General features: G+C 40.9%; 1 protein-coding gene and 1 pseudogene across 1 annotated transcript; one reads left to right on the top strand and one right to left on the bottom strand.

Moving 5' to 3' along the window:
• Positions 1-490: 490 nt before the first annotated feature.
• Positions 491-22,411, bottom strand: LOC110487231. Its single transcript, XM_036942590.1, has 12 exons — positions 21,395-22,411; positions 21,105-21,164; positions 19,253-19,348; positions 17,739-18,027; positions 15,473-15,581; positions 14,481-15,361; positions 10,087-10,199; positions 9,399-9,506; positions 3,003-3,089; positions 2,549-2,732; positions 2,334-2,436; positions 491-2,233 (listed from the first exon to the last, which is right to left on the bottom strand). Exons 1-12 carry the CDS (start codon positions 21,412-21,414, stop codon positions 1,086-1,088), a joined length of 3,198 nt encoding a protein of 1,065 aa, XP_036798485.1. The 5' UTR covers positions 21,415-22,411; the 3' UTR covers positions 491-1,085.
• Positions 22,412-24,738: 2,327 nt separating this feature from the next.
• Positions 24,739-25,451, top strand: LOC118938530 (annotated as a pseudogene).
• The last annotated feature ends 1,801 nt before the right edge of the window (positions 25,452-27,252 follow it).

Genomic DNA, 27,252 nt, shown 5'->3' with positions numbered 1-27,252 from the left:
TCACGCTGATGTTGGCTTCATTCCGTAGTTATTATCTGAACCATTCTGACATTGGACCGTCGTCCTCACATCATCGGAACAGGAGGTTATATTGTCGTCAAGGCTTTATATAGGAAGGGAGAAAAGTGGTGTGTTTCATAGTTTACAACCTCTGTCTCTTCACGTGGGCGGGCCACTGAGTGAGCAGCCCTAATTTATGAAAACCCACATCTCACATTTTAGAAGCTAAAATCACATTTCATCCCGTCACAAATAATTTCATATTCAAACATTTAAATTGAACAACAATTCCATGTGAATCCGATAACTCTGATATGTAGACTTTCCACTGTAGAGGTTATGTCATCTTATCATTGAGAATGTCTCAGATGACAACTGAACCGACATCATATTCATTAAGTACCACTGCATATGTTCAATTGTTCGGATTACCAGAATATAGTTCATTTTCCCCGACCTACTGATGTTCCCAGAATCTCTATGTTAACCAAGGGTTTTGTAAATGTAACCTCAGTAGGGTAGAGAGAGGAAAAAGGGGAGAAGAGGTATTTATGACTGTCATAAACCTACCCCCAAGGTCAACGTCACGACACCATACTGTAGATCAGATCAAGGAACCAAGACACAACACTGCCGCCACAGCTCCACAATGAATGATACAGCGTGTCTCACTTTTCAGGAAGTAAAAGAGCGTATTACAAGGAGCCGGCTCTTTTGTGCTGAAAAACGACAACACTGTGCTCTGTATCTACTGTCTCTGTAGAGATCATAGACCAGTAAGTCCATGGAGGTGGGGGTCATGAATCGGGACACAACCTACATGTCAGGTGCAATTCTTGACAGATGTGTACATTTTTAACAAGTGTAACTGCTGTAACTATTGTTGTGACTACTACTGTCATAGAGAAAGGGCACAGCCCTCTAATGACTGCTATTATCTTCATATTTTTTTCTTGTACATTTTTGTATTTTATTTTTGTAGTGCCTTTTGTTTTATTTTCCAGGTCATTTGTTTTTTTCTGTTCTGTTTTGCTATTTGTCATATTTTTTGTTGATCTGATCATTGTTTCCTCTAAATTAACTATTTAAGAACATTTACAAGAGCTTCTAACATCTTCTTTCTTTTCCTTTACCTTTATTTCTTTGGTTCTATTTAGCTCTTCTTTCAACAATCTGATTTCCTTTTCATATTTCTCTTTAATAATATGTCTAATTTCATTCTCCAGTTTCTGTTCCTTCTGTATTGATATCATATGTTCTTCCTTCGTTCTATCTACAATAGACTTACAGCAGGAAATTATGATAAGAGTGATGATTGTTGCAACAATGATTATCAGCTGAAACTTAATATCTGATTTTTCAGAAGCCTTCAATGCCAGATTTTTTAGCTCCTTGCGCTTCTTCTCCTCCTCCTCTCTGATCTCTCTTTCCGCTGCTTCCCTCTTTTTCACCTCCTCCTCTCTGATCTCTCTTTCTGCTGCTTCCCTCTTTTTCTCCTCCTCCTCTCTGATCTCTCTTTCTGCTGCTTCCCTCTTTTTCTCCTCCTCCTCTCTGATCTCTCTTTCTGCTGCTTCCCTCTTTATCCCCTCCTCTTGTAGTATCTGAGCCCTCTCCCTCATCTCCTCTTTCCTAACCCTTTCCTGTATCAGCAAGTCTGCCACATGATGATAACCCCTATACTCATTCAGTAATTCATCTATCTTCTCTAACAGCTCTGAGACCTGAGTGTTGTCATTCTTGTCCTTGTTGTTAAAGACATGGTATCTGTCCCCACAACTGTTAATGACTTGTTGTAGATGGCTGCTGGCCTTTATAAACGTCTCTACCGATTTCCCCTCTAGCTGGTCTACCCCAGTAAACAGAACGATCGTGTACTTTAAAGCCTCCTCTCCAAAATTCTCCTGGATCCATTGAACTGACTTTCTGTCCTCATCTGTGAATTCCTCCAGCCTGATCACCAATAGGAAGATATGAGGTGTGGTGTTAATGCACTCAGCAGTTTTAACCATAACTTCCTCAGGTTGCAACAATGTGCCTAAGATACCTGGAGTGTCAATCACAGTTATTATATTCTGACCAATAACAACATTGTGTTTCTCACACTGTGTGGTCACAGACACTGGAGAAGCCTCTGCTCGAAACGCCTCTCTCCCCAGGATGGTGTTTCCTGTTGAACTCTTCCCTGATCCAGTCTTACCCAGCAGAACAATCCTCATGTCAAGTCTCCCCTTACCTGCAGAGACACAGGGCATGCAATGAGTAAACGTTATACAATATATGGAATCATACTCTGCAGAACAAAATATTGGAAATTAAGTTGTGACTATACACACCCTCCACTCTGGGACTCATATGATACCAAAGTCCTCCCACCAGACCCAGAAGTATAAGTATGAGGATGCAGAAAAGGACTACATTCTTTTTCCATAAGCCAACCTGAGGAAAACAGAGGAAGGCATGTATGTTACTAAATTGATAGTTACTTTACAATCCTAAATCAATTAGAACACAACTAAGAATCTAACTGTGAAAGAATGAATCCCTCTACCTGAGTCGAAGTCCTTTCTATTTCAACATGGCCGTGGTCATCAGTGGCATCCACTACTGTGTGTTTCCTTAGTCCTGGGGCCATGTAGTGATCTCTAATATGGTCCTCACAGTACACAGCCTTACAAACTTTGCAGAACTTCACAGCTTTGTGAATGCGCCCCACACATATGTCACACTTCCGTCTGGTACAATTCACGTGATAGAATACAATAGAATAGCAAAACATGATTGTCCACACAAACATATTTTTTTACTCCTGAACTAATTTAAGCTTGATAACCAAGGGGGTGAATACTTATCAATATATTTCAGTATTTTCTTTTTAATTATTTTGTTTATAAATATTGTGTAGATCAGTGACAAAAAAAAATCCTTATTAAATCACTTTTACTTCCAAGTTGTAACACAAGAAAATGCGAAAAGTCCAAGGGGGTGAATTATTATGACCATACCTTTGGTGTGTAACAACAGATCCTTGTGAATTCATCTCACCGCCATCTGAACTACACACTGAGGAGTTTGTCTCCAGAGACTGGCTCCTAGGAATGAGAGAGAGATTGTTTTAGGTTCCCAATATTTTAATCTGATCACTCACTGACCTCTTATTGGTCATAGTAGACATTATCCCTGATATGGCAAGTCTCTGTTACTGCCCGTTTACTTAATTCGTAAAATGTATTTGAACTCTGAGCGCTGGTGAACGACTGCCCCCTCTCAATGAGGATTTCAAATTCAAGGCCGACCGGGGTACTGCAGGCAATGTTTTCAGAAAGCAGCATCCCCATTAAGCGCTTTTCAGACACCCACCAGAATATCGGCGAGTACCTTGCCGGCGCGGAGTACCCCACTTGTCCCTCAAGTCAAAGCGGCTAGTGTCTTCACATACAAGGGCGAAAGTTGCCGGTGACCATAGGAACGAAATCAATAAACATTAGTAACGTGCGAAAAGTGAATCGGTAAAAGCACTATATGTTTATTAGTTCATTAAACTGTATTTACATGCAACAGAAAATATTACTCAAAAACAAATGATTTGTATTGTTAAACATTACTCTGTAAACTGATAGTGTTAGCCTTCTAGCTAGCCAGCGGGCAAGTTAGCTGGTCCTGCTGTTGGACGTAAGTGTTGACGCATCACCACACAGACTACGTTTTCTACTGTGAACACTGCTTTCCACCTAGGCTGAGCGGCTTCCACTGGTGCTCACCGCTGACCACTCCACCTGGGTGTGAATTTCGCCCCCACCTAGGCTTCATTGAACATGAAAAGGCCACCCCATCCACTGTCTGTCAGCACCTTTATAGTCAATGGGAGTATAGTGATCTTCGCGGCCAATATCGTGGATATACCATTTATTTCCTAACTCAATCATGGTACCAATACTTGATTCTATACTGAACAAAAATATACATGCAACATGCAACAATTTCAATGATTGTTGATTGATTCAATGATTGTTGATTGATTCAATGATTGATTCAATGACTGAGTTACAGTTCATATAAGGAAATCAGTCAATTGAAATAAATGTAATAGGCCCTAATCTATGGATGTCACATGACTAGGAATACAGATGTGAGTATGTTGGTCAAAGATAACTTCAAAAACATGTAGGGGCGTGGATCAGAAAACCAGTCAGTATCTAGTGTGACCACCATTTGCCTCATGCACCTCTGACATATCTCCTTAGCATAGAGTTGATCTGGCTGTTTAATTGTGGCCTGTGGAATGTTGTCCCACTTCTCTTCAATGGCTGTGCAAATTTTTGTATTTGTATTTATTAAGGATCCCCATTAGTTCGTGCCAGGGCAGCAGCTACTCTTCCTGGGGTTTATTAAGGATCCCCATTAGTTCGTGCCAGGGCAGCAGCTACTCTTCCTGGGGTTTATTAAGGATCCCCATTAGTTCGTGCCAGGGCAGCAGCTACTCTTCCTGGGGTTTATTAAGGATCCCCATTAGTTCGTGCCAGGGCAGCAGCTACTCTTCCTGGGGTTTATTAAGGATCCCCATTAGTTCGTGCCAGGGCAGCAGCTACTCTTCCTGGGGTTTATTAAGGATCCCCATTAGTTCGTGCCAGGGCAGCAGCTACTCTTCCTGGGGTTTATTAAGGATCCCCATTAGTTCGTGCCAGGGCAGCAGCTACTCTTCCTGGGGTTTATTAAGGATCCCCATTAGTTCGTGCCAGGGCAGCAGCTACTCTTCCTGGGGTTTATTAAGGATCCCCATTAGTTCGTGCCAGGGCAGCAGCTACTCTTCCTGGGGTTTATTAAGGATCCCCATTAGTTCGTGCCAGGGCAGCAGCTACTCTTCCTGGGGTTTATTAAGGATCCCCATTAGTTCGTGCCAGGGCAGCAGCTACTCTTCCTGGGGTTTATTAAGGATCCCCATTAGTTCGTGCCAGGGCAGCAGCTACTCTTCCTGGGGTTTATTAAGGATCCCCATTAGTTCGTGCCAGGGCAGCAGCTACTCTTCCTGGGGTTTATTAAGGATCCCCATTAGTTCGTGCCAGGGCAGCAGCTACTCTTCCTGGGGTTTATTAAGGATCCCCATTAGTTCGTGCCAGGGCAGCAGCTACTCTTCCTGGGGTTTATTAAGGATCCCCATTAGTTCGTGCCAGGGCAGCAGCTACTCTTCCTGGGGTTTATTAAGGATCCCCATTAGTTCGTGCCAGGGCAGCAGCTACTCTTCCTGGGGTTTATTAAGGATCCCCATTAGTTCGTGCCAGGGCAGCAGCTACTCTTCCTGGGGTTTATTAAGGATCCCCATTAGTTCGTGCCAGGGCAGCAGCTACTCTTCCTGGGGTTTATTAAGGATCCCCATTAGTTCGTGCCAGGGCAGCAGCTACTCTTCCTGGGGTCCAGCAAAATTAAGGCAGTTTAAACCATTTTAAAAACATTACAATACATTCACGGACTGTGTGCCCTCAGGCCCCTACGCCACCACTACCACACATATATACAGTACAAAATCCATGTGTACGTGTGTGTACAGCGCGTATGCTATCGTGTGTGTGTGTGTGTGTGTATGCATGTGTCTATGTTTGTGTTGCTTCACAGGCCCCACTGTTCCATCTTTTTTTTAAATCTGTTTTCTAAATCTAATTTTACTGCTTGCATCAGTTAAAGCCCTAACACATATGTTTTGCCAGCAGCAGACTATGATCAATAATGTCAAAAGCTTCACTGAAGTCTAACAAAACAGCTCACACAATATTTTTATCATCTATGTCTCTCAGCCAATCATCAGTCATTTGTGTGCTGTGCATGTCGAATGTCCTTCTCTATAAGCATGCTGAAAGTATGCTGCCAATTTGTTTACTGTAAAATAGTAATGTATCTGGTCAAACACAATTTTTTCAACTACAATTTTTTTCCCAAAGTTTACTAAGGGTTGGTTGGTAGGCTATTTGAGCCAGTAAAGGGGGCTTTTGTCACGACTGTTGGAAGAACTGGACCAAGGTACAGCGTGGTGAGAGTACATTTTCTTTAATTAATCAAACATGACGCCGACAAAACAACAAACAATACAAACCGTGAAGCTCAAAGGCTAAGTGCCATAAAGAAAGTCAACTTCCCACAAACACAGGTGGGAAAAAGGGTACCTAAGTATGGTTCCCAATCAGAGACAACGATAGACAGCTGTCCCTGATTGAGAACCATACCTGGCCTAAACATAGAAATAGAAACACAAAACAGAATGCCCACCCCAAATCACGCCCTGACCAAACCAAAATGGAGACATAGAAAGGATCTCCAAGGTCAGGGCGTGACAGCTTTACTATTCTTAGGTAGCGTAATGACTTTAGCTTCTCTCCAGGCCTGAGGGCACACACTCTCTAGTAGCCTTAGATTGAAGATGTGGCAAATAGGAGTGGCAATATCATCCGCTATTTTCCATCCAAGTTGTCAGACCCCGGTGGCTTGTCATCGTTGATAGACATTAACAAAACAATTTGCCTCTTCCACACTAACTTTACGGAATTTAAAATTACAATGCTTGTCTTTCATGATGGATCTTTTGTAAGTGTTTGGCAGAGAGTGAATTAACTCTTTAAAATCCAGTTTCAACTTCTCAGAACTGCCCTTCATAATGTCATTAAAACCCACATGGACTACGATAGAATCAATTTCCATGTCTTGGCATAGTACATTCGGGAGCAGCTAGGTAATGTCATTTACTCGAGCTCCGGGATAAGACATTGTTTTTACACCAGGAAAGGACACATTTCTTGCCATGGAGCTGCCCAGAACCACTGCTGGCGAAAAGGACTAGGAAATCTGGCCACTGCCACGCTTCTCAGGATTCAGAGAACTATTTATGGACGGGCGAGAGGCAGGATAACTTGAGGCCGTTGCTCCGGGCGCCTGTGGCAGGCCACCGACAGATGGAGAAGCCCCGCTCAATCCAGAGCAGGGACGGAAGGTTGTCGATGTCGACTTCGAAATCGTAGTAGTAGGCACTGCGGCCGCAGACATAGGCACCCCCAGCGACGAAGTTGATCAGACTCCAGGACGGCGAAACTATTCGTTGTTTGTATCCTCTCCGGGCTTCTCGTTGGGAGTGTAGAATGCTTTGTGGGAGGTCGCTGTCTTCGGCTTTCACGGCTCATGACATGCGACAATAGTTGATTGTCTTGCTCCTATTGCTGTGCTCCTTAAACTCCGATATCAGATGAGGGAGCTCTGGGCAACACCGGCCAGTCGAGTAACAACAAGGCGGAGATGCATCCAACAAGCCCATATGCCGTCCAACCAAATGTAAACATTTTCTCCAGTTTCTTATGTAGGCTGGTGACTTAAATGATCAATAAAGCCACCTCAAGCCTATAATCCTCGGCAAGTAAACTATTGCCGCATTGGAACTCAGACTGATCCGGTTTGTCCTGAAACAGTGCATAATGGATATAGCTCCTACAGCGCTGGAACAGTTCATTCATTTCTCTAGACAAAGAAAATAACTCCTCTGGTACCAACTTCGTTAGCTTGATGTCTAGCAGCTTAGCGTCTCTGTCAAGCAGGCTTAAATCTGTCTGTTAAACGGGACAAGAAATAGCGGTCCTTGCTGTTAAAAGCTAACTGAATCCACGCAAAAACAAGTTATGTATTCATATTGAATGAATGTCGGTTTTGTTTCAATCAACAATAACAAACCAAGTGTTTTCCAGTATAGAATGTTCAGCTGCACACTCTGATGACATGTGATGACATGACGTGCTGCATGAGGATATCATCAATACAATAACTGGATATTGGCAGGAACTGGAACGCTCTGTACACGTCGATCCAGAGCATTCCAAACATGCTCAATGGGTGACATGTCTGGTGAGTATGCAGACCATGGAAGAACAGGGACATTTTCAGGTTCCAGGAATTATGTGCAGATCCTTGCGACATGGGGCCGTGCATTATCACGCTGAAACATGAGGATGGCGGCGGATAAATGGCATGACAACGGGCCTCAGGATCTCGTCACGGCATCTCTGTGGTGCCAAAAAATTCTGCAGCATTGAAGATCCCCAAGAACATAGTGGCCTCCATCATTCTTTAATGGAAGACGTTTGGAACCACCAAGACTCTTCCTTGAGCTGGCCGCCAGGCCAAACTGAGCAATCATAGGAGAAGGGCCTTGGTCAGGGAGGTGACCTAAATACTCTCAGACCATGAGAAACAAGATTCTCTGGTCTGATGAAACCAAGATTGAACTCTTTGGCCTGAATGTCAAGAGTCACGTCTGGAGAAAACCTGGCACCATCCCTACGGTGAAGCACGGTGGTGGCATCATGCTGTGGGGATGTTTTTCCGTGGCAAGGACTGGGAGACTAGTCAGGATCGAGGCAAAGATGAACGGAGCAAAGTACAGAGAGATCCTTGATGAAAACCTGCTCCAGAGAGCTCAGGACCTCAGACTGGGGCAAAGGTTCACTTTCCAACAGGACAACAACCCTAAGCACACAGCCAAGACAACGCAGGAGTGGCTTCAGAGACAAATCTCTGAATGTCCTTGAGTGGCCCAGCCAGAGCCCGGACTTGAACCCAATCAAACATCACTGGAGAGACCTAAAAATAGCTGTGCAGCGACGCTCCCCATCCAACCTGACAGAGGTTTGAGAGGATCTGCAGAGAAGAATGGGAGAAACTCCCCAAAAGTGTGCTAAACTTGTAGCATCATACCCAAGAAGACTCGAGGCTGTAATCGCTGCCAAAGGTGCTTCTACAAAGTACTTAATAAAGGCTCTGAATACTAATATTTCAGTTTATTTTATAAATTAGCCACAAAAAAAAATTGCTTTGTCATTATGGGGTATTGTGTGTAATTTTGGGGGGTAATTTTGGAGGGTATCTGTACTTTTTAGACAACTTTTACTTCATTACATTCCTAAAGAAAATAATGTACTTTTTACTCCATACGTTTTCCCTGACACCCAAAAGTACATGTTATATTATTTATGCTTAGCAGGACAGGAAAATGGTCCAATTCACGCACTTATCAAGAGAACACTTGGTCATCCCTACTGGCTCTGATCTGGCGGACTCACTAAACACAAATGCATCATTTGTAAATGATGTGTTGGAGCGTGCCCCTGGATATCTGTAAAAATGTTAAACAAGAAAATGGTGCCGTCTGCTTTGCAGATATAAGGAATATGAAATGATTTATACTTTTACTGTTACTTCTGATACTTAAGTATATTTAGAACCAAATACTTTTAGACTTTTACTCAAGTAGTATTTTACTGGGTGACTAACTTTCTATTAAGGTATCTATAATTTTACTCAAGTATCACAATTAGGTACTTTTTCCACCACTGTGAAAAAATTAATACAAGACAACATTTCAGAAGACTCACCTGCTATCACAGGTTGGGCAGACGCCGTTGAAATCTAGTGGAAGATGCATGGATTTATCACTCTTCATGGACTGACAATCAGGAACAGGTGGTTCTGGCTGTTCTTCCCTGATACCAACACAACATAACATTTACAACTCCAACTAAGCTTAACTTTCATTGTTGATAACCTCCTATAGAATAACAGTGCTCTGGCTATCACCCTTCAAGGGGTTGTAAAGAGTTAAGGGGGGGTCTGACACGGTACTCGATGGGTGTACCTAATGAACTGGCCGGTGAGTGTGTGAAAACAGCACATTTCTATGATCTGTGGTTAAAAATACAAGGTCCTAAAATAAATGCTTCTCTGTGACATCACAGTGTAAGATTCAAATATAAAAAAATAACTGATTTTCTAAACCTGCAACGAGGTTTGCTCCCCATGTCACAACGAATCTCACAGTGTTTGAAAAGCAGTTTTTTAAATGTTTTAACTTTTGATTATGTAAACTTTTTTACTTCATGTTTTTACATATGTTGACACTGGCATTGTGCTGGAGATCATGAAAATGAGGTTGAAAACTGGTTGCATTGCCCTTTAAGTAGTTTGACAATTATAAAAACACAAATGGCAAGCACAGTGACTCGAAGAATGCTACAAAAACTCACAATACCATAACAAATGAAGATATTATAAAACATAGATCACCTTATTCCATCTGCGCTCTCGTTAGCACCAAGGTATGGAAGCCTTTTTTGTTCTTCCTCTGCAGAGCCTCCATTTCCTTCCTCAAGCCCGCTTTTCATTGAGGGTTTCGAGGACTGTGGGTAGTGAATGCACAAACAACACACAAAAAATATCAAAAGGTACAACTAAAATAATCAATCTAATTTAGTTTACCAAGAATTTTAGGGAAGTAAAACAATTATTAAGGCAAAGTAAAAAGAGGCATTGTCAAAAGAGCTGTCTTCAACTCGCTTTTGACTAAAAGTTAGACGGTCAAAACGCCCTATGTCTTTGTAAATCCTTTTGTAAGAAATTAAAATGTGTATTTCATTTACATAAGTATTTTATGTTATTGCTCAAATATACTTAAGTATCAAAAGTAAAAGTATAAATCAATTAAAATTCCTTATATTAAGCAAATCAGACGGCACCATTTTCTTGTTTTGATCATTTACGGATAGCCAGGGGCACGCTCTAACACTCAGACATAATTTATGTGTTTAGTGAGTTTGGCAGATCAGAGGCAGTAGGGATGACCAGGGATGTTCTCTTGATAAGTGTGTGAATTGGACCATTTTCCTGTCCTGCCATGCATTCAAAATGTAACGAGTACTTTTGGGTGTCGGGGAAAATGTATGGAGTAAAAAGTACATCATTTTCTTTAGGAATGTAGTGAAGTAAAAGTTGTCAAATATATAAATAGTAAAGTACAGATACCCCAAAAAAACGACATAAGTAGTACTTTCAAGTATTTTTACTTAAGTACTTTACACTACTGATTGTATGTAGGCCCAGTGACACAATCTCAATGTAAGACATTTTAAATTCGGTGAGGCAGGGTAGCCTAGTGGTTAGAGTGTTGGGCTAGTAACTGGAAGGTTGCAAATTCAAATCCCTGAGCTGACAAGGTACAAATCTGTCGTTCTGCCCCTGAACAGGCAGTTAACGCACTGTAAGAATTTGTTCTTAACTGACTTGCCTAATAAAGGTAAAAAAATAAATAAAATACAAATAAAAAAATTCAGGCTGTAACACAATTTTTTTGGGGAAAACCATGATTAAAGTGGCCATTTAAGGCCCTTTTAGACCTATACATGCCTCCTGTGAGACCCTATGATCTGTGAACCGTACATGATACAGACAACATATTGGTGTCATTATACTCCTTATAGTGTGCAAAATACACGCTTTCACATTAATTTATTCAACATTAAAACTATTATTATGAATATCTCAGAATTACCCTTTTTTTAAATGATTATTTTTAGACACAATATACTCTTCAAACACATCACATTTCCATGGAGCTCTCTGGTACTTTTAACGAGATGACCCATAGAAATGGACATTATAGGTCATTAACCAATCACAGCTCTGCTTTAGGATTGCACATTCAGCAAATCAAGGGTAGTTTTGAGATATTCATATTAATATTTTTAATGACAATGGCAAATCAGGTTCCAGAATATATAGAACCCCAGCCAGTTGGTGGAACACAGATTAGCCATCGATTACACACAAATGAACACATAATGAGTAAGGAACTATAAAAACGTTGAAAATATTTCAAATAAACCCTATTTAGTATTTTGTTTTAAATAGATTACTTGCAGTACAGAGCAGATGGGATGGATGTGATAACACCTAAATGAATTCATAGGGATTTTTTTGTGTGGAAGAAATGAAACATTTAATGTGATAAATGTAATGCCCATATATATATCGAATATTTCAGCAATTTGTTTTGTTAAAGACAAATCCAACGAGTTAAAGCAAGGTCCAGTAGGTGTAGATTCTCCCCCACGCGCTATTGCTTGGTAAACCGCTATTAACCAATTAAACTAATCAATTAGAGGTAAACCTATAGGCTAACAAAGACTAACATACAGTGTGACTGTACTGAATTGTTTAAATGCTGTAAATACCTTACAACTCCTGTGAATGTTGAATTACCCTGCTGTGTAGGCCGTTGTATAGCCGTTGTCAGACACATCCGGAAACTGACACTTTTAGAGCAGGAAATAACATTTCCTGTGTTCTTTGAAGTACGCGCCAAGACAGTATATTCTAAACCGTCTTTGGTGTGTGCATGCCTCTAATAGGTTGAATACCCTGGACGGTGGAGGGGGGTTGGCACATTATCAACAAAACAGCAGAAATATTAGGGCAAGATTTCAAACTACAGGTAGTTTCTTTGGAAAGATATAGTATATAAAGGGTACATTTGAACAACAACATAAATACACCTAGTTCAACTTTTGCATGTAAAAAACATAATCACCACTGAATCTCCAGTGTACATGCTGCCACTGTTTTGAACAGGTTTACCAACTATTTAGAATGAGCAGCCAGCTAACGAGCAAGTGCACTGGTCAATCAATCAATCAATCAAATGTATTTATAAAGCTCTTCTTACATCAGCTGATGTCACAAAGTGAAATTGGTGAAATTAGTATTCTGACAATATCTTTAATTAAATCATTCATTTATTAATGCAATTGCAGACAGAAGTTGACAACAGGAACATAGCACGCATGTTTCCGAGTAAGTTCTGCAAAATAGAAAAGGTCCCAAGTTGCTTTTATCATGCTTGTAGTCAACCCCCTGTGATGTCACTGCCTACGCCATTACCTTCTACTCATGAGACCAAAACCATGCCTACACAGCTACATAAACAAGACTTTTAGTGTTATCTAAAGGCTTAGCAGTAAATGTCCAAGTTGATTTATAGTGGAATGTCTGACTGGTATCTTATCTCTTACTGCAGAGTTCTGTCTTCACAGACACATTTCTCAGACAGTTTCTTTATAAGAGGCAGAGAGACTAGAAAACAACTGTGGAACAATATTAAACCTCTATAATGAATATATATTGTTAATCTGTAGTCTAGGACCCTATAAATGTAAGGAGGGTGGGGTCTTATAACCCCTCACCTTATATTAATACAACATAAGCATAATCAATTATTATAATACATCAAACATTTAGTACAGCCCCCATCATGACCGCTAGGTGAACCTCTAAGAAGATATCAAAGGGACGCAAAAGGCATTCTTATTGTGAAACGACCCAGTAACTAGCTGGCCTCTGGCACTGAGCAGTTCCCGGTAGTAGTTTAGCCAACTGCTCTTCCCTGACGTGGTACAAAATGCATAATTGATATTTTACATTGATGTTCTGACATTGGTTATATTGGTTATATAAAGGACGTTTAAACTGGGTCCAGCACTTCATGAGACACAGCTACAGTATAGTGAATTTCCAGGCCAAGTTAATATAACTTTGAAAATACTGCACCAAACAAACCCAACACAGCTGTATGATGATTCAGCTGTATTCCTGGACCGTTTTGACATTTATATTGCATAATACATGACACTGCATTATTTGTTCACCCATTGGAGAAAGTGCAGGTATCTTATATTTCTCTAAACACCAGGTTATAATGGGAGATATGTTCATAAAGAATATATAAAACCACTTCTAACAATTAATCAATGAAAGTATTAATCAACAATTAATAAATTAACTTATTTATCATTTTCATCTGCAAACTTTTTCACCCTGCTTTACAATAAGAGATGATGATTGAAGAGACTCCCTAATGTTCAGATGATGAATGAAGAGACTCCCTAATGTTCAGATGATGATTGAAGAGACTCCATAATGTTCAGATGATGAATGAAGAGACCCCCTAATGTTCAGATGATGAATGAAGAGACTCCCTAATGTTCAGATGATGAATGAAGAGACTCCATAATGTTCAGATGATGAATGAAGACTCCCTAATGTTCAGATGATGAATGAAGAGACTCCCTAATGTTCAGATGATGATTGAAGAGACTCCCTAATGTTCAGATGATGAATGAAGAGACTCCCTAATGTTCAGATGATGATTGAAGAGACTCCATAATGTTCAGATGATGAATGAAGAGACCCCCTAATGTTCAGATGATGAATGAAGAGACTCCCTAATGTTCAGATGATGAATGAAGAGACTCCATAATGTTCAGATGATGAATGAAGACTCCCTAATGTTCAGATGATGAATGAAGAGACTCCCTAATGTTCAGATGATGAATGAAGAGACTCCCTAATGTTCAGATGATGATTGAAGAGACTCCATAATGTTCAGATGATGAATGAAGAGACCCCCTAATGTTCAGATGATGAATGAAGAGACTCCATAATGTTCAGATGATGAATGAAGAGACCCCCTAATGTTCAGATGATGAATGAAGAGACTCCATAATGTTCAGATGATGAATGAAGACCCCCTAATGTTCAGATGATGATTGAAGAGACTCCCTAATGTTCAGATGATGATTGTGAATATCAAATGAAGAGACTCACTAATATTCAGTTTAGTATCATTAAAGGACAATCAGTACCATCATTGTGATCACTGTTACTCCTACATACATTTTTGAGCCTGAGACTTTCAATGCCAGATTATCAATGACCTTCCTCCCTTCATCTTCCCCCTCACAGACTTTTCTCTCTTCAGTCTCCCTCTTTTTCTCCTCTTCCTCTCTTATCGTTGCTATGGCTGCATCCCTCTTTTTCTCCTCCTCCTCTCTTATCGTTGCTATGGCTGCATCCCTCTTTCTAACCTCCTGTTCCAGTATCTTTCTCAGAGCCTCCTCCCTCCTCCTGATCTCCTCTTCCCTCCGGGTCAAGATGTTCGTCACATGATAGTATCCCCTATTCTCATTCAATAATCCGTCTATCTTCTCCAGCAGCTCTGTGACCTGAGTGAGGTCATTCTTTTCTTTGTTAATGAAGACGTGATGTCTACCACCACACATACTGAGAAGCTTTAGGGAATCACTGTTGTCCTTTAGATACTCCTCCACTGGTTTCCCTTCTAGCTGGTCTCCACCAGTGAACAGCGCCATGGTGTATTTAAGGGCCTCCTCTGCAAAGTTCTCATTCATCCATTTGACAGTTTTCTTCTCCTCTTCTGTGCACCAGTTGCACAACCTGATCACCAGCAGGAACACGTGAGGTGTTGAGATGTTGATGCATTGAGCTACTTTACCTGCAACTTCCTCAGATGGCAACACATCTGGGGTGTTAATCATAGTTATGTTATTTCGGCCCACAACAGCATCTTGTTCCTCACACTGTGGCCCATACGAAGGCGAAGCCTCCACTCTAAAGGCCTCTCTTCCCAGGATGGTGTTTCCTGATGCTCTCTTCTCTGATCCAGACTTCCCCAGCAGAACAATCCGGTGCTGAAATCCCACCTCAGACCCTGCAGAGAGGCAGGACATTTAAAATAGGTTAAAAAAAGGTTCAATTGAATAAGTGAATAACATTAATGCTGGAACAAAATGAGAAATAAAGACAAAATGAGTAAACTCACCGTGTACAGTGACACACAATTGTGTATAACATACAAGTCCTACCAGGGCAAGTACCAGTATGAGAATCCCCAGAAGACTGATGAAGAAGGCTGTTTGCCATGAGCAGACCTACGAAGGAGAGTCATGGAAGCACGTCATGTACAGTGCCTTGCGAAAGTATTCGGCCCCCTCGAACTTTACAACCTTTTGCCACATTTCAGGCTTCAAACATAAAGATATAAAACTGTATTTTTTTGTGAAGAATCAACAACAAGTGGGACACAATCATGAAGTGGAACGACATTTATTTGATATTTCAAACTTTTTTAACAAATCAAAAACTGAAAAATTGGGCGTGCAAAATTATTCAGCCCCCTTAAGTTAATACTTTGTAGCGCCACCTTTTGCTGCGATTACAGCTGTAAGTCGCTTGGGGTATGTCTCTATCAGTTTTGCACATCGAGAGACTGAATTTTTTTCCCATTCCTCCTTGCAAAACAGCTCGAGCTCAGTGAGGTTGGATGGAGAGCATTTGTGAACAGCAGTTTTCAGTTCTTTCCACAGATTCTCGATTGGATTCAGGTCTGGACTTTGACTTGGCCATTCTAACACCTGGATATGTTTATTTTTGAACCATTCCATTGTAGATTTTGCTTTATGTTTTGGATCATTGTCTTGTTGGAAGACAAATCTCCGTCCCAGTCTCAGGCCTTTTGCAGACTCCATCAGGTTTTCTTCCAGAATGGTCCTGTATTTGGCTCCATCCATCTTCCCATCAATTTTAACCATCTTCCCTGTCCCTGCTGAAGAAAAGCAGGCCCAAACCATGATGCTGCCACCACCATGTTTGACAGTGGGGATGGTGTGTTCAGGGTGATGAGCTGTGTTGCTTTTACGCCAAACATAACGTTTTGCATTGTTGCCAAAAAGTTCAATTTTGGTTTCATCTGACCAGAGCACCTTCTTCCACATGTTTGGTGTGTCTCCCAGGTGGCTTGTGGCAAACTTTAAATGACACTTTTTATGGATATCTTTAAGAAATGGCTTTCTTCTTGCCACTCTTCCATAAAGGCCAGATTTGTGCAATATACGACTGATTGTTGTCCTATGGACAGAGTCTCCCACCTCAGCTGTAGATCTCTGCAATTCATCCAGAGTGATCATGGGCCTCTTGGCTGCATCTCTGATCAGTCTTCTCCTTGTATGAGCTGAAAGTTTAGAGGGACGGCCAGGTCTTGGTAGATTTGCAGTGGTCTGATACTCCTTCCATTTCAATATTATCGCTTGCACAGTGCTCCTTGGGATGTTTAAAGCTTGGGAAATCTTTTTGTATCCAAATCCGGCTTTAAACTTCTTCACAACAGTATCTCGGACCTGCCTGGTGTGTTCCTTGTTCTTCATGATGCTCTCTGCGCTTTTAACGGACCTCTGAGACTATCACAGTGCAGGTGCATTTATACGGAGACTTGATTACACACAGGTGGATTGTATTTATCATCATTAGTCATTTAGGTCAACATTGGATCATTCAGAGATCCTCACTGAACTTCTGGAGAGAGTTTGCTGCACTGAAAGTAAAGGGGCTGAATAATTTTGCACGCCCAATTGTTCAGTTTTTGATTTGTTAAAAAAGTTTGAAATATCCAATAAATGTCGTTCCACTTCATGATTGTGTCCCACTTGTTGTTGATTCTTCACAAAAAAATACAGTTTTATATCTTTATGTTTGAAGCCTGAAATGTGGCAAAAGGTCGCAAAGTTCAAGGGGGCCGAATACTTTCGCAAGGCACTGTATATACTGTAGGTCACTATTAGGATTGCAGATTTTTGGTAAATTTTCCCAAATTCACAGGTTTTCCAGTAATCTCAGTTGAACGAGCAGGAAATCCAGAATCCTCATTTCTGGAAAACCGGGGAATTTAAGTAAAGTTCCCATCATTTTGCAACCCCTACCGTACCAGCATTTTGCAACCCTATCGTACCAGCATTTTGCAACCCTATCGTACCAGCATTTTGCAACCCTATCATACCAGCATTTTGCAACCCTATCGTACCAGCATTTTGCAACCCTATCGTACCAGCATTTTGCAACCCTATCGTACCAGCATTTTGCAACCCTATCATACCAGCATTTTGCAACCCTATCGTACCAGCATTTTGCAACCCTATCGTACCAGCATTTTGCAACCCTATCGTACCAGCATTTTGCAACCCTACCCAACCTTTCTTGACAATTTCTATCAGGGGACCAAATAGACATTTCACTGGAGACGAAGGAAACTCTACCTGAGTCGCAGTTTGTTCTGTTTCAACATATGTGTCATGGACGTGATGGTCTACATTTGGAACGGTTTTCCTTCCTTCAGTGGCCTCCACCAATGTGTGTTTCATCAGTCTCGGGGCCTGGTAGTGGTCTCTAACATGGTTCTCACAGAAAGTAGCCTTGCAGTCCTGGCAGAACTTCACAGCTTCGTCACTGTGCTGCACACATATGGTACAGTCCAGTCTGGTACCATGTACTATTCTGTTATCCTGCATCTGGCCTAAAGCAGGCAGAGGGTCCTCAACCGTAGGGCTGTAGAAAGGTTCAAGCTGAATGAAGCCACACGTTACATGCACGTTTATAACACACGCACGTTTATAACACACGCACGTTTATAACACACGCACGTTTATAACACACGCACGTTTATAATACACGCACGTTTATAACACACGCACGTTTATAACACACGCACGTTTATAACACACGCACGTTTATAACACACGCACGTTTATAACACACGCACGTTTATAACACACGCACGTTTATAACACACGCACGTTTATAACACACGCACGTTTATAACACACGCACGTTTATAACACACGCACGTTTATAACACACGCACGTTTATAACACACGCACGTTTATAACACACGCACGTTTATAACACGCACGTTTATAACACACGCACGTTTATAACACACGCACGTTTATAACACACGCACGTTTATAACACACGCACGTTTATAACACACGCACGTTTATAACACACGCACGTTTATAACACACGCACGTTTATAACACATGCACGTTTATAACACATGCACGTTTATAACACATGCACGTTTATAACACGCACGTTTATAACAAACGCACGTTTATAACACATGCACGTTTATAACACATGCACGTTTATAACACACGCACGTTTATAACACACGCACGTTTATAACACACGCACGTTTATAACACATGCACGTTTATAACACACGCACGTTTATAACACACGCACGTTTATAACACACGCACGTTTATAACACACGCACGTTTATAACACACGCACGTTTATAACACACGCACGTTTATAACACATGCACGTTTATAACACACGCACGTTTATAACACACGCACGTTTATAACACATGCACGTTTATAACACATGCACGTTTATAATACATGCACGTTTATAACACATGCACGTCCATAGCGAAGGATCAACAGCATTTACGTTTTAGATTGTACATTTGAGTGACTCACAGGAGCAATTAGGGTTAAGTGCCTTGCTCAAGGTCACATTGACAGATTGGTTGCTGGATTCGAACCAGCAACCTTTAGGTTACTGGCCCAAAGCTCAACCGCCAGGCTACCTGCCACCTCATCATGGTACATGATAGTAGATAAGACAGCATTCAGTACTATGAACAACAAACACTTTTACATTATAGGAAATCAATAAATAGCTCAGGCTAGGATTCCTCATAACACCAAAACAAAGGTGTATATCTGGTTTACATTATGGGCATACATACTGTACCTTTGATTTATATGAAGACCAGATCCATATAAATCAATCTCACTGTCTGCTGAGGCGACTGTATACAGTGAGTACTCTGTCTCCACCTGCTGGCTCCTAGCAACAACAGACAGAAAGAGAAGTGTTTGAAATGTTTGTCAAAAGTGGTTGGAAATCTAAAAAGTCCTCCATGTTTTTTTCTTCGGGAGAGTAGAAGTTTGCAGGTCGGTTTGTGAGCCATCTCTGTTATTAAAGTGAACAGAAAAAGATTAATGTTTTACAGTGCATTCACAAAGTATTCAGATCCCTTGGTTTTCCCCACATTTTGTTACATTTCAGGCTTTTTCTAAAATGGATTGAATTCATCAATCTGCACACAACAACCCATAAAGACAAAGCAAAAATAGGTTTTTAGAAATGTTTGCTAAATTATTAAAAATTAAAAACAGAGATACCTTATTTACATAAGTATTCTGACCCTTTGCTTTGAGACTCTACATTGAGCTCAGGTGCATCATGTTTCCATTGATCATCCTTGAGATGTTTCTACAACTTGATTGGAGTCCACCTGTGGTAAATTACATTGAACGGACATGATTTACAATATAAATAATGTATAAGGTCCAAAGTTGACAGTGCATGTCAAAGCAGAAACCAAGCCATGAGGTCGATGGAATTGTCCGTAGACCTCCGAGACAGGATTGTGTCGAGGCATAGATCAGGGGAATCATACCAAAACATTTCAGCAGCATTGAAGGTCCCCAAAAATACAGTGACCTCAATCATTATTAAATGGAAGAAGTTTGGAACCACCAAGACTCTTCCTAGAGCTGGCCACCCTGTCAAACTGAGCAATCAGGGGAGAAGGGCCTTGGCCAGGGAGGTCACCAAGAACCCGATGGTCACTCTAACAGAGCTCCAGAGTTCCTCTGTGGAGATGGGAGAACTTTCCAGGACAACCATCTCTGCAGCAAACCACCAATCAGTCCTTTATGGTAGAGTGTTCAGACGGAAGCCACTCCTCAGTAAAGGGGACATGACAGCCCGCTTGGAGTTTGCCAAAAGGCACCTAAAGGACTCAGACCATGAGAAACAAGATTCTCTGATCTGATGAAACCAATATTGAACTCTTTGGCTTGAATGCGAAGTGTCACTTCTGGAGGAAACCTGGCACCATCCCTATGGTGAAGCATGGTGGTGGCAGCATCATTTTGTGGGGATGTTTTTCAGCGGCAGGGACTGGGAGACTAGTCAGAATCGAGGGAAAGATTAACAGAGCAAAGTACAGAGAGATCCTTGATGAAAACCTGATCCAGAGCACTCAGGACCTCAGATTAGGGTGAAGGTTCCACTTCCAACAGGACAACGACCCTAAGCACACAGCCAAGACAACGCAGGAGTGGCTTCGGGACAAGTCTCAATGTCCTTGAGTGGACCGCCAGAGCCTGAACTTGAACCCGATCTAACATCTCTGGAGACCTAAAAATAGCTGTGCAGCGACATTACACATCCAACCTGACAGAGTTTGAGAGGATCTGCAGAGAAGAATGGGAGAAACTCCCCAAAGCAGGTGTACCAAGCTTGTAGCATCATACCCAAGAAGACTCAAGGCTGTAATCGCTGCCAAAGGTGCTTCAACAAAGTACTGAGTAAAGAGTTTGAATAGTTATGTAAATGTGATATCAGTTTTTTATTTGTAATAACCTGTTTTTGCTGTGTCATTATGGGTATTGTGTGTATATTGATGAGGGGGGGAAACTATTTCATCCATTTTATAAAAATGATGTGACGTAATCAAATGTGGAAAAAGTAAAGGGGTCTGAATACTTTCCGAATGTACTGTAGACAAATATTTCAGAAGACAGCATCTCACCATTTCACAGAGGTACGGTTGAACGTTATTGGTTGACACATGGACCGATCACTGTTCCTGCTGTAAGGCACAGGTGTTTTGGGACAAAAATAATATGATTTTCAACTACAGCTTGAGTTAAAACTGGTCCTACTTTATTTGGACATTACTGTTCATATTTAGAATGAAATACAATCACGAAACATGTAATTTTATAGCTACAAATGTTGTTCTAAAATGTCTAGTTTTTCTCTCGCATAATTGAATTGGTAACACTTCACTGACTATAGGTAATAGGAAACTCCTCTTACCTCGTTTCATCCGAGCTCATGTTATCAGTTACTTGGGTTGGCAGCAATGTATCCGTTTCCCCTGGGACAGAACCTCTATTTTCTTTATCTCTATCTCTTGGCAAATCAATTGCTTGGTAATCAGGATTGGCAGCCACTTTATGATGTTATGATACAAAGTACAACAATGGGCACAAACACAAACAAGACTGAAAAGGCTCAATTAATAAAATGCGTAATCTAGGCGCAAGTATGTCGGTTTTTGGGCGACGCAACCAAATTCACATAGAAATGTGAGTTATAGATCTGTCACTCTCATTGAAAGCATGTCTGAGCGATAGATGCATTCTATGTATGGCCGTTTCTATGCTTCCCGTTCATAAGTTTCATTTTTGGGTCTTTTAAGTTTCGGTTTTGTAGATCAGCTTCAAACAGCTGAAAAATACTGTATTTTGGGTTATTGAAAATATGTTTCACAGCATTTAATAATGGCACAATGGATAGTGACAATTGTGACAATTGTTTTGTCACATGAACTGAAATAAGAGAAGGACCATTAGAATTTTATCAACCAGAGCAATTTCTACATAGCTACCTATGACAAGTTTACAGTATTTGTCAATGTTTTGTTCATACCTTTTCTAGTTTAAATACTAAGACAATTATTCTAGAGTGATTGAAATTTGATTCAACAACTTTACACAGTACAATTAGGGTGTGCTTCGGTGATAAAATGTCACTTATATTATAAAATAGATTTTTACGAAGACAAATATGTTTATTCACTTTCGCTAACATATCAAAGGATTTTACTTTTTGTGGTAGTCAAAGTTGTTTCCGCGGGTTGCAAAAAGCAAAAGTAGCATTTCACGAGCTGAATTCAATGTTAAAAGGCTTTGAAAATAAAAAGCTTGGTATAAGCTCAGTGTTGTGTTGACATTTAACAGAGCTGGTGAGAAATCTTTTACAAAGAACAGGAATTTCTAATTAATATGAAAGTGTATACAAAAATATGAAAATACTACATGTCACATGTCTCAAAATCGATATCCATCTTACCTCTCTATATTATATCCTGCTGATAAGAGAAGATGACGAGTTTAACGTGAAAGTGAGCTTCTCATGTAAAAAAAAGAAAAAAGTCTGTCCCTCTCAATCTTGTCTTCTTCTTCTTTAGTATCATAGCGTTTGCACATTTTGTTTGTGAATGCGGCCAACTACTGTTCGGGAGTTGGTGTTCAATCATGTTACATTTTGTGAAACAAATTAAAAAAGGAAGGAAAATAAAATATTGCACCACCAACTAACCCTACACATATATATCACTATTTCATAACAATACAAATAAAAACCACCAATCCATTCCACTACTTTGACCCTATATGCTAATGCACCTTGCCACCAGGCTGGGTGGACGGGACACCACCACTAAACACACCCTGTAACTCTTCTGAAGCTCCACCGAAATACTTCTCTGCAGCTGCCACCACCACATCTATTTTCTGTGATTGACGTTCCATTTCTGCGGTACAGCTGATATGAACGCTAAGAAGCCAACCTTACTGAAACATATATTACTCGTTGGCCTATCCCTCTGTGCTGGCACAAATCTACTACTCACAGGGATCATCTCAGGGTCCCTCACCGTTGACCCATCCTCCTCTACTTTCTTCACTGGCCCAGCATACTGGCCCAGTGAAGAAAGTAGAGGATGCACTACTCTGACTCTGGTCACCTCCACTTGCCACTGTCGCACCGGACACTTCCGATCCCCAGCAACATGGGCAACCCTACAATTGACACACACAAATGTATCTACTGAAACTACACAATCTTTTATCCCATGCCCCCCTGCACACTTCCCACATCTTGGATTCTCCCTCCTACACACTGGATTCTGGACAAAAGCTCTAAAAGGATTACTGATAGAGTATATACCAGTGGAGGCTCCTCAAAGGAGGAAGGGGAGGACCATCCTTTTAGAAAAAAACTATACTAAATATATGAACATGTCACCAAATAATTGAATTAAACACACTGTTTTGCAATGAAGGTGTACAGTAGTTAGTTTCCATCCTCCTCTGAGTACATTGGCTTCAAAACAAAACCTAGGAGGCTCATGGTTCTCACCCCGTTCCATAGACTTACACAGTAATTATGACAATTTACGGAGGACATCCTCCAACCTATCAGAGCTCTTGCAGCATGAACTGACATTTTGTCCACCCAATCAAAGGATCAGAGAATGAATCTAGTACTGGAAGCATAAGCTACAACTAGCTAGCACTGCAGTGCATAAAATGTGGTCAGTAGTTAACTCAAAAAGAGAGAAAGACAATAGTTGAACAGTTTTGAATAAATGCATTTCTTCAAAAATTAAGGATAACCTTGATAGTGAGGGAGAGAGAGAGCTAACTACATTTCATAGTATTTTTTCATATTCACTTACTTAGCTAGCTATCTAGTTTAGTCTACTCAAACACCCGGCTCAAACACAGAGGGACGCTATGTTAGCTAGCTGGCTATGGCTATCAAACACTGGAACTCCTCAAGGTAAGCTTTTGGTTTTATATATTTATTGCCACCGGGGCCTGCCGGTGTAAATGCTAAACTGCTTGCTGACTGTACACTATACTACATGATTGTAGCGGGTTTATTAATGCATTAGTTCTGTTAGCTATGTTGACTATGACGTTAGATAATATGGTGACAATGATGTAGGCTGTGTGTCGGTTAGCGGTTATGATTTGAAGGTTTGGCTTGGAAAGTTTTTTTCCGCCTGGTCCCAGACAGCTGATGTGTTGTGCACTGAAGTCCACAAGCGAAGGGTAAAGGTGCAAAAGGAGGAAAGTGATCCGAGAAGGAATTACATTAGCTTATCCTCCCCATACCCAATCATTTAGTGGTGTCCTCAGTGTGAGCACACATAGTCACCACTGCCACCTGACCCACCTTGGAATATCCCGATGAGCTTTATGGGACACTTTGTCATAAGTAACTAATCAGAAAAAATGTATATCTCTCTGTCTCTCTCGCACATGCTCAAGTCTACATATAATAAATAATAGGGTTTTAGAAAACTTTTAAGTGCACTGACAGAATTAAACATACATAGCTCTTAAATAAATTCAGGTTAAAAGCAAAGACCTGTTGGCAACTCCTCTTACCCAGTTGTGTAAAGTACTTCAGTAAAAATACATTCATGTACTACTTAAGTAGTATCTGTACTTTACTTTACTATACTTTACTATTTATATTTTTGACAACTTTTACTTAATTTCTAAAGAAAATAATGTATTTAATATTTAATCCACACATATTTTCTAATTGATTCTAATTTATTTATTAAAATGAACCCTATTCTAATGAAGGTGGCACAGCGGGCGCTGAAGCTGCCCTCTAGTGGCGAGGGGCTGCACTTCTACCAGTTTGAGGGCATCCACAGCGCCAAGGCCTTTAAACAGCTGTACAGGAGCAGGATCAACGAGCTGGAGATGGACCAGGAGACCAAGGAGAGAGGATCATAGCCGAGTCTAACCTGGCCTTCAAGTTCAACATGGAGGTAAGATATTATTGATCAGGGTGGTTTTCATTAACCTCGTTCGACCATTCTGATCTCGCTAGCTTACATTCCGTTTCGCTCCACGCGGTTTATTCAGGATGGTGGATCAGGCTGGGATTTCATGATCTAGTAGTGATCTACCACATATAGTACTGACATATGATAGGTATCCAAACAGCTGTCTTGTGGGTAGCGTAACAGCTGTTTTGAGCTTGAAGAACACTGATATGAAGCCATAACACTTGATAAGTGTATTATAAATGATGTAAAAGGGTTTGGGAACATGGTTTGGCCTTTTAAACATCATACTCATGAAATGTTTGTAGTATTTTGTCGTAAGATGCTGATTTAATGCTGTTGGATACTTACCTGTTCACAGAGCTGAAGGAGGCAGGGAAGAGCATCAAGGAGGTGGTGTTGGACGCAGGGTTCCCAGGACATGGTCATGGGGACATGGACGGAGACATTAACAAGTGCCCTTACTACGCTGCCAAAATGGGTAAGCTGCCTGCCTGAACTTCTCACACTTTAACATCTCCTTTTTCTGTGTTTGGCATCAATTAGACATGTCATATGACAACACATGTGGTACTAACAGTAGTAACAGAATGAGGTCACAATGCAATCTTTCACTCAGGATAGTTTCTAGAAATTAGAACATGAATGACTGAATTATTATCCTTCTCTTTCTTCTCCTCTTCCTCCTCTCTCTAGTGGCCAGTGGCAACACTAACTTTGCCTGTCAATTAGCCATGATGCTGCTGAGACATCCTGTTGGTCAGATGGTTCTGGCCAGCTGGGCGGCTGCTGTCGCCAGATTGGCTGCCTGGTACCTCATGTGATCTGTCACGGACTGATTCAGCCAATCATATGTTTAAAGGGTGGAAGACTAAACCAGGAAAGGGTGGACTTCTGGAGGAGGATGGCCAAGCTTTGTCCAGACTAATGAACTTGTTCCCTCCCTCAATTATTTTCATTCTTTACTTCTCTCACTCCCTTGGTTGCTGTGTTGATACCAGCTGGTTGTTGTAGTAATGATGTTACTGTAACGTTGTGGGGTATGAACTCGTCTTTAATGAGTCTTTTCACTGCCAACATGCAGATGATCTCCTTAGTAATGTCCTCTTCAGTACTTATCACCTGCACTATTCTGCTTATCAACACTGAATAGTTACATTGTTCAACTTTCATTTATGGCTGTTTGTGTGTATTGAGACTATACTGTACTTGCAGTACAGTGTATTTTAGGCATATACAGTTGAAGTCGGAAGTTTACATACACTTAGGTTGGAGTCATTAAAATGTGTTTTTCAGCCACTCCACAAATTTCTTGTTGTTTTGGAAAGTCGGTTAGGACATCTACTTTGTGCCTGACACAAGTAATTTTTCCAGCAATTGTTTACAGAGATTATTTCACTTATAATTCACTGTATCACAATTCCAGTGGGTCAGAAGTTTACATACACTAAGTTGACTGTATCTTTGAACAGCTTGGAAAATTCCAGAAAATAATTCCATGGTTTTAGAAGCTTCTGATAGGCTAATTTACATAATTTGAGTCAATTGGAGGTGTTACTGTGGATGAATTTCAAGGCCTACCTTCAAATTCAGTGCCTCTTTGCTTGACATCATGGGAAAATCAAAAGTAATCTGCCAAGACCTCAGAAAAATAATTGTAGACCTCCACAAGTCTGGTTCATCCTTGGGAGCAATTTCCAAACGCCTGAAGGTACCACGTTCATCTGTACAAACAATAGTATGCAAGTATAAACACCATGGGACCACGCAGCCGTCATACTGCTCAGGAAGGAGACTCGTTCTGTTTCCTAGAGATTAATGTACTTTGGTGTGAAAAGTGAAAATCAATCCCAGAACAACAGCAAAGGACCTTGTGAAGATGCTGGAGGAAACAGGTACAAAAGTATCTATATCCACAGTAAAACTAGTCCTATATTGACATAACCTGAAAGGCCGCTCAGCAAGGAAGAAGCCACTGCTCCAAAACCGCCATAAAAAAGCCAGACTACGGTTTGCAACTGCACATGGGGACAAAGATCGTACTTTATGGAGAAATGTCCTCTGGTCTGATGAAACAAAAATAGAACTGTTTGGCCATAATGACCTTCGTTATGTTTGGAGGAAAAAGGGGAACACCATCCCAGGGGGAACACCATCCCAACTGTGAAGCACGGGGGTAACAGCATCATGTTGTGGTGTTGCTTTGCTGCAGGAGGGACTGGTGCACTTCACAAAATAGATGGCATCACGAGGGAGGAAAATTATGTGGATATATTGTGGCAACATCTCAAGACATCAG

The sequence above is a fragment of the Oncorhynchus mykiss genome, chromosome 13 (assembly GCF_013265735.2).
Source record: "Oncorhynchus mykiss isolate Arlee chromosome 13, USDA_OmykA_1.1, whole genome shotgun sequence".
In the NCBI taxonomy this organism is placed as follows: domain Eukaryota; kingdom Metazoa; phylum Chordata; class Actinopteri; order Salmoniformes; family Salmonidae; genus Oncorhynchus; species Oncorhynchus mykiss.
The sequence above is the reverse complement of the archived record's forward strand: the minus strand, read 5'-3'. Positions and strand labels throughout refer to the sequence as shown.

Excerpts from the sequence above, each read along its gene's own strand:
- LOC110487231 (XM_036942590.1), bottom strand. The coding sequence starts at position 21,414 with ATGAGCTCGGATGAAACGAG. Across the intron at positions 15,582-17,738 it reads CAGAACAAACTGCGACTCAG|GTCTGCTCATGGCAAACAGC; the intron begins GTAGAGTTTCCT and ends TCTCCTTCGTAG. Across the intron at positions 3,090-9,398 it reads TGCCCAACCTGTGATAGCAG|GAGCCAGTCTCTGGAGACAA; the intron begins GTGAGTCTTCTG and ends TCTCATTCCTAG.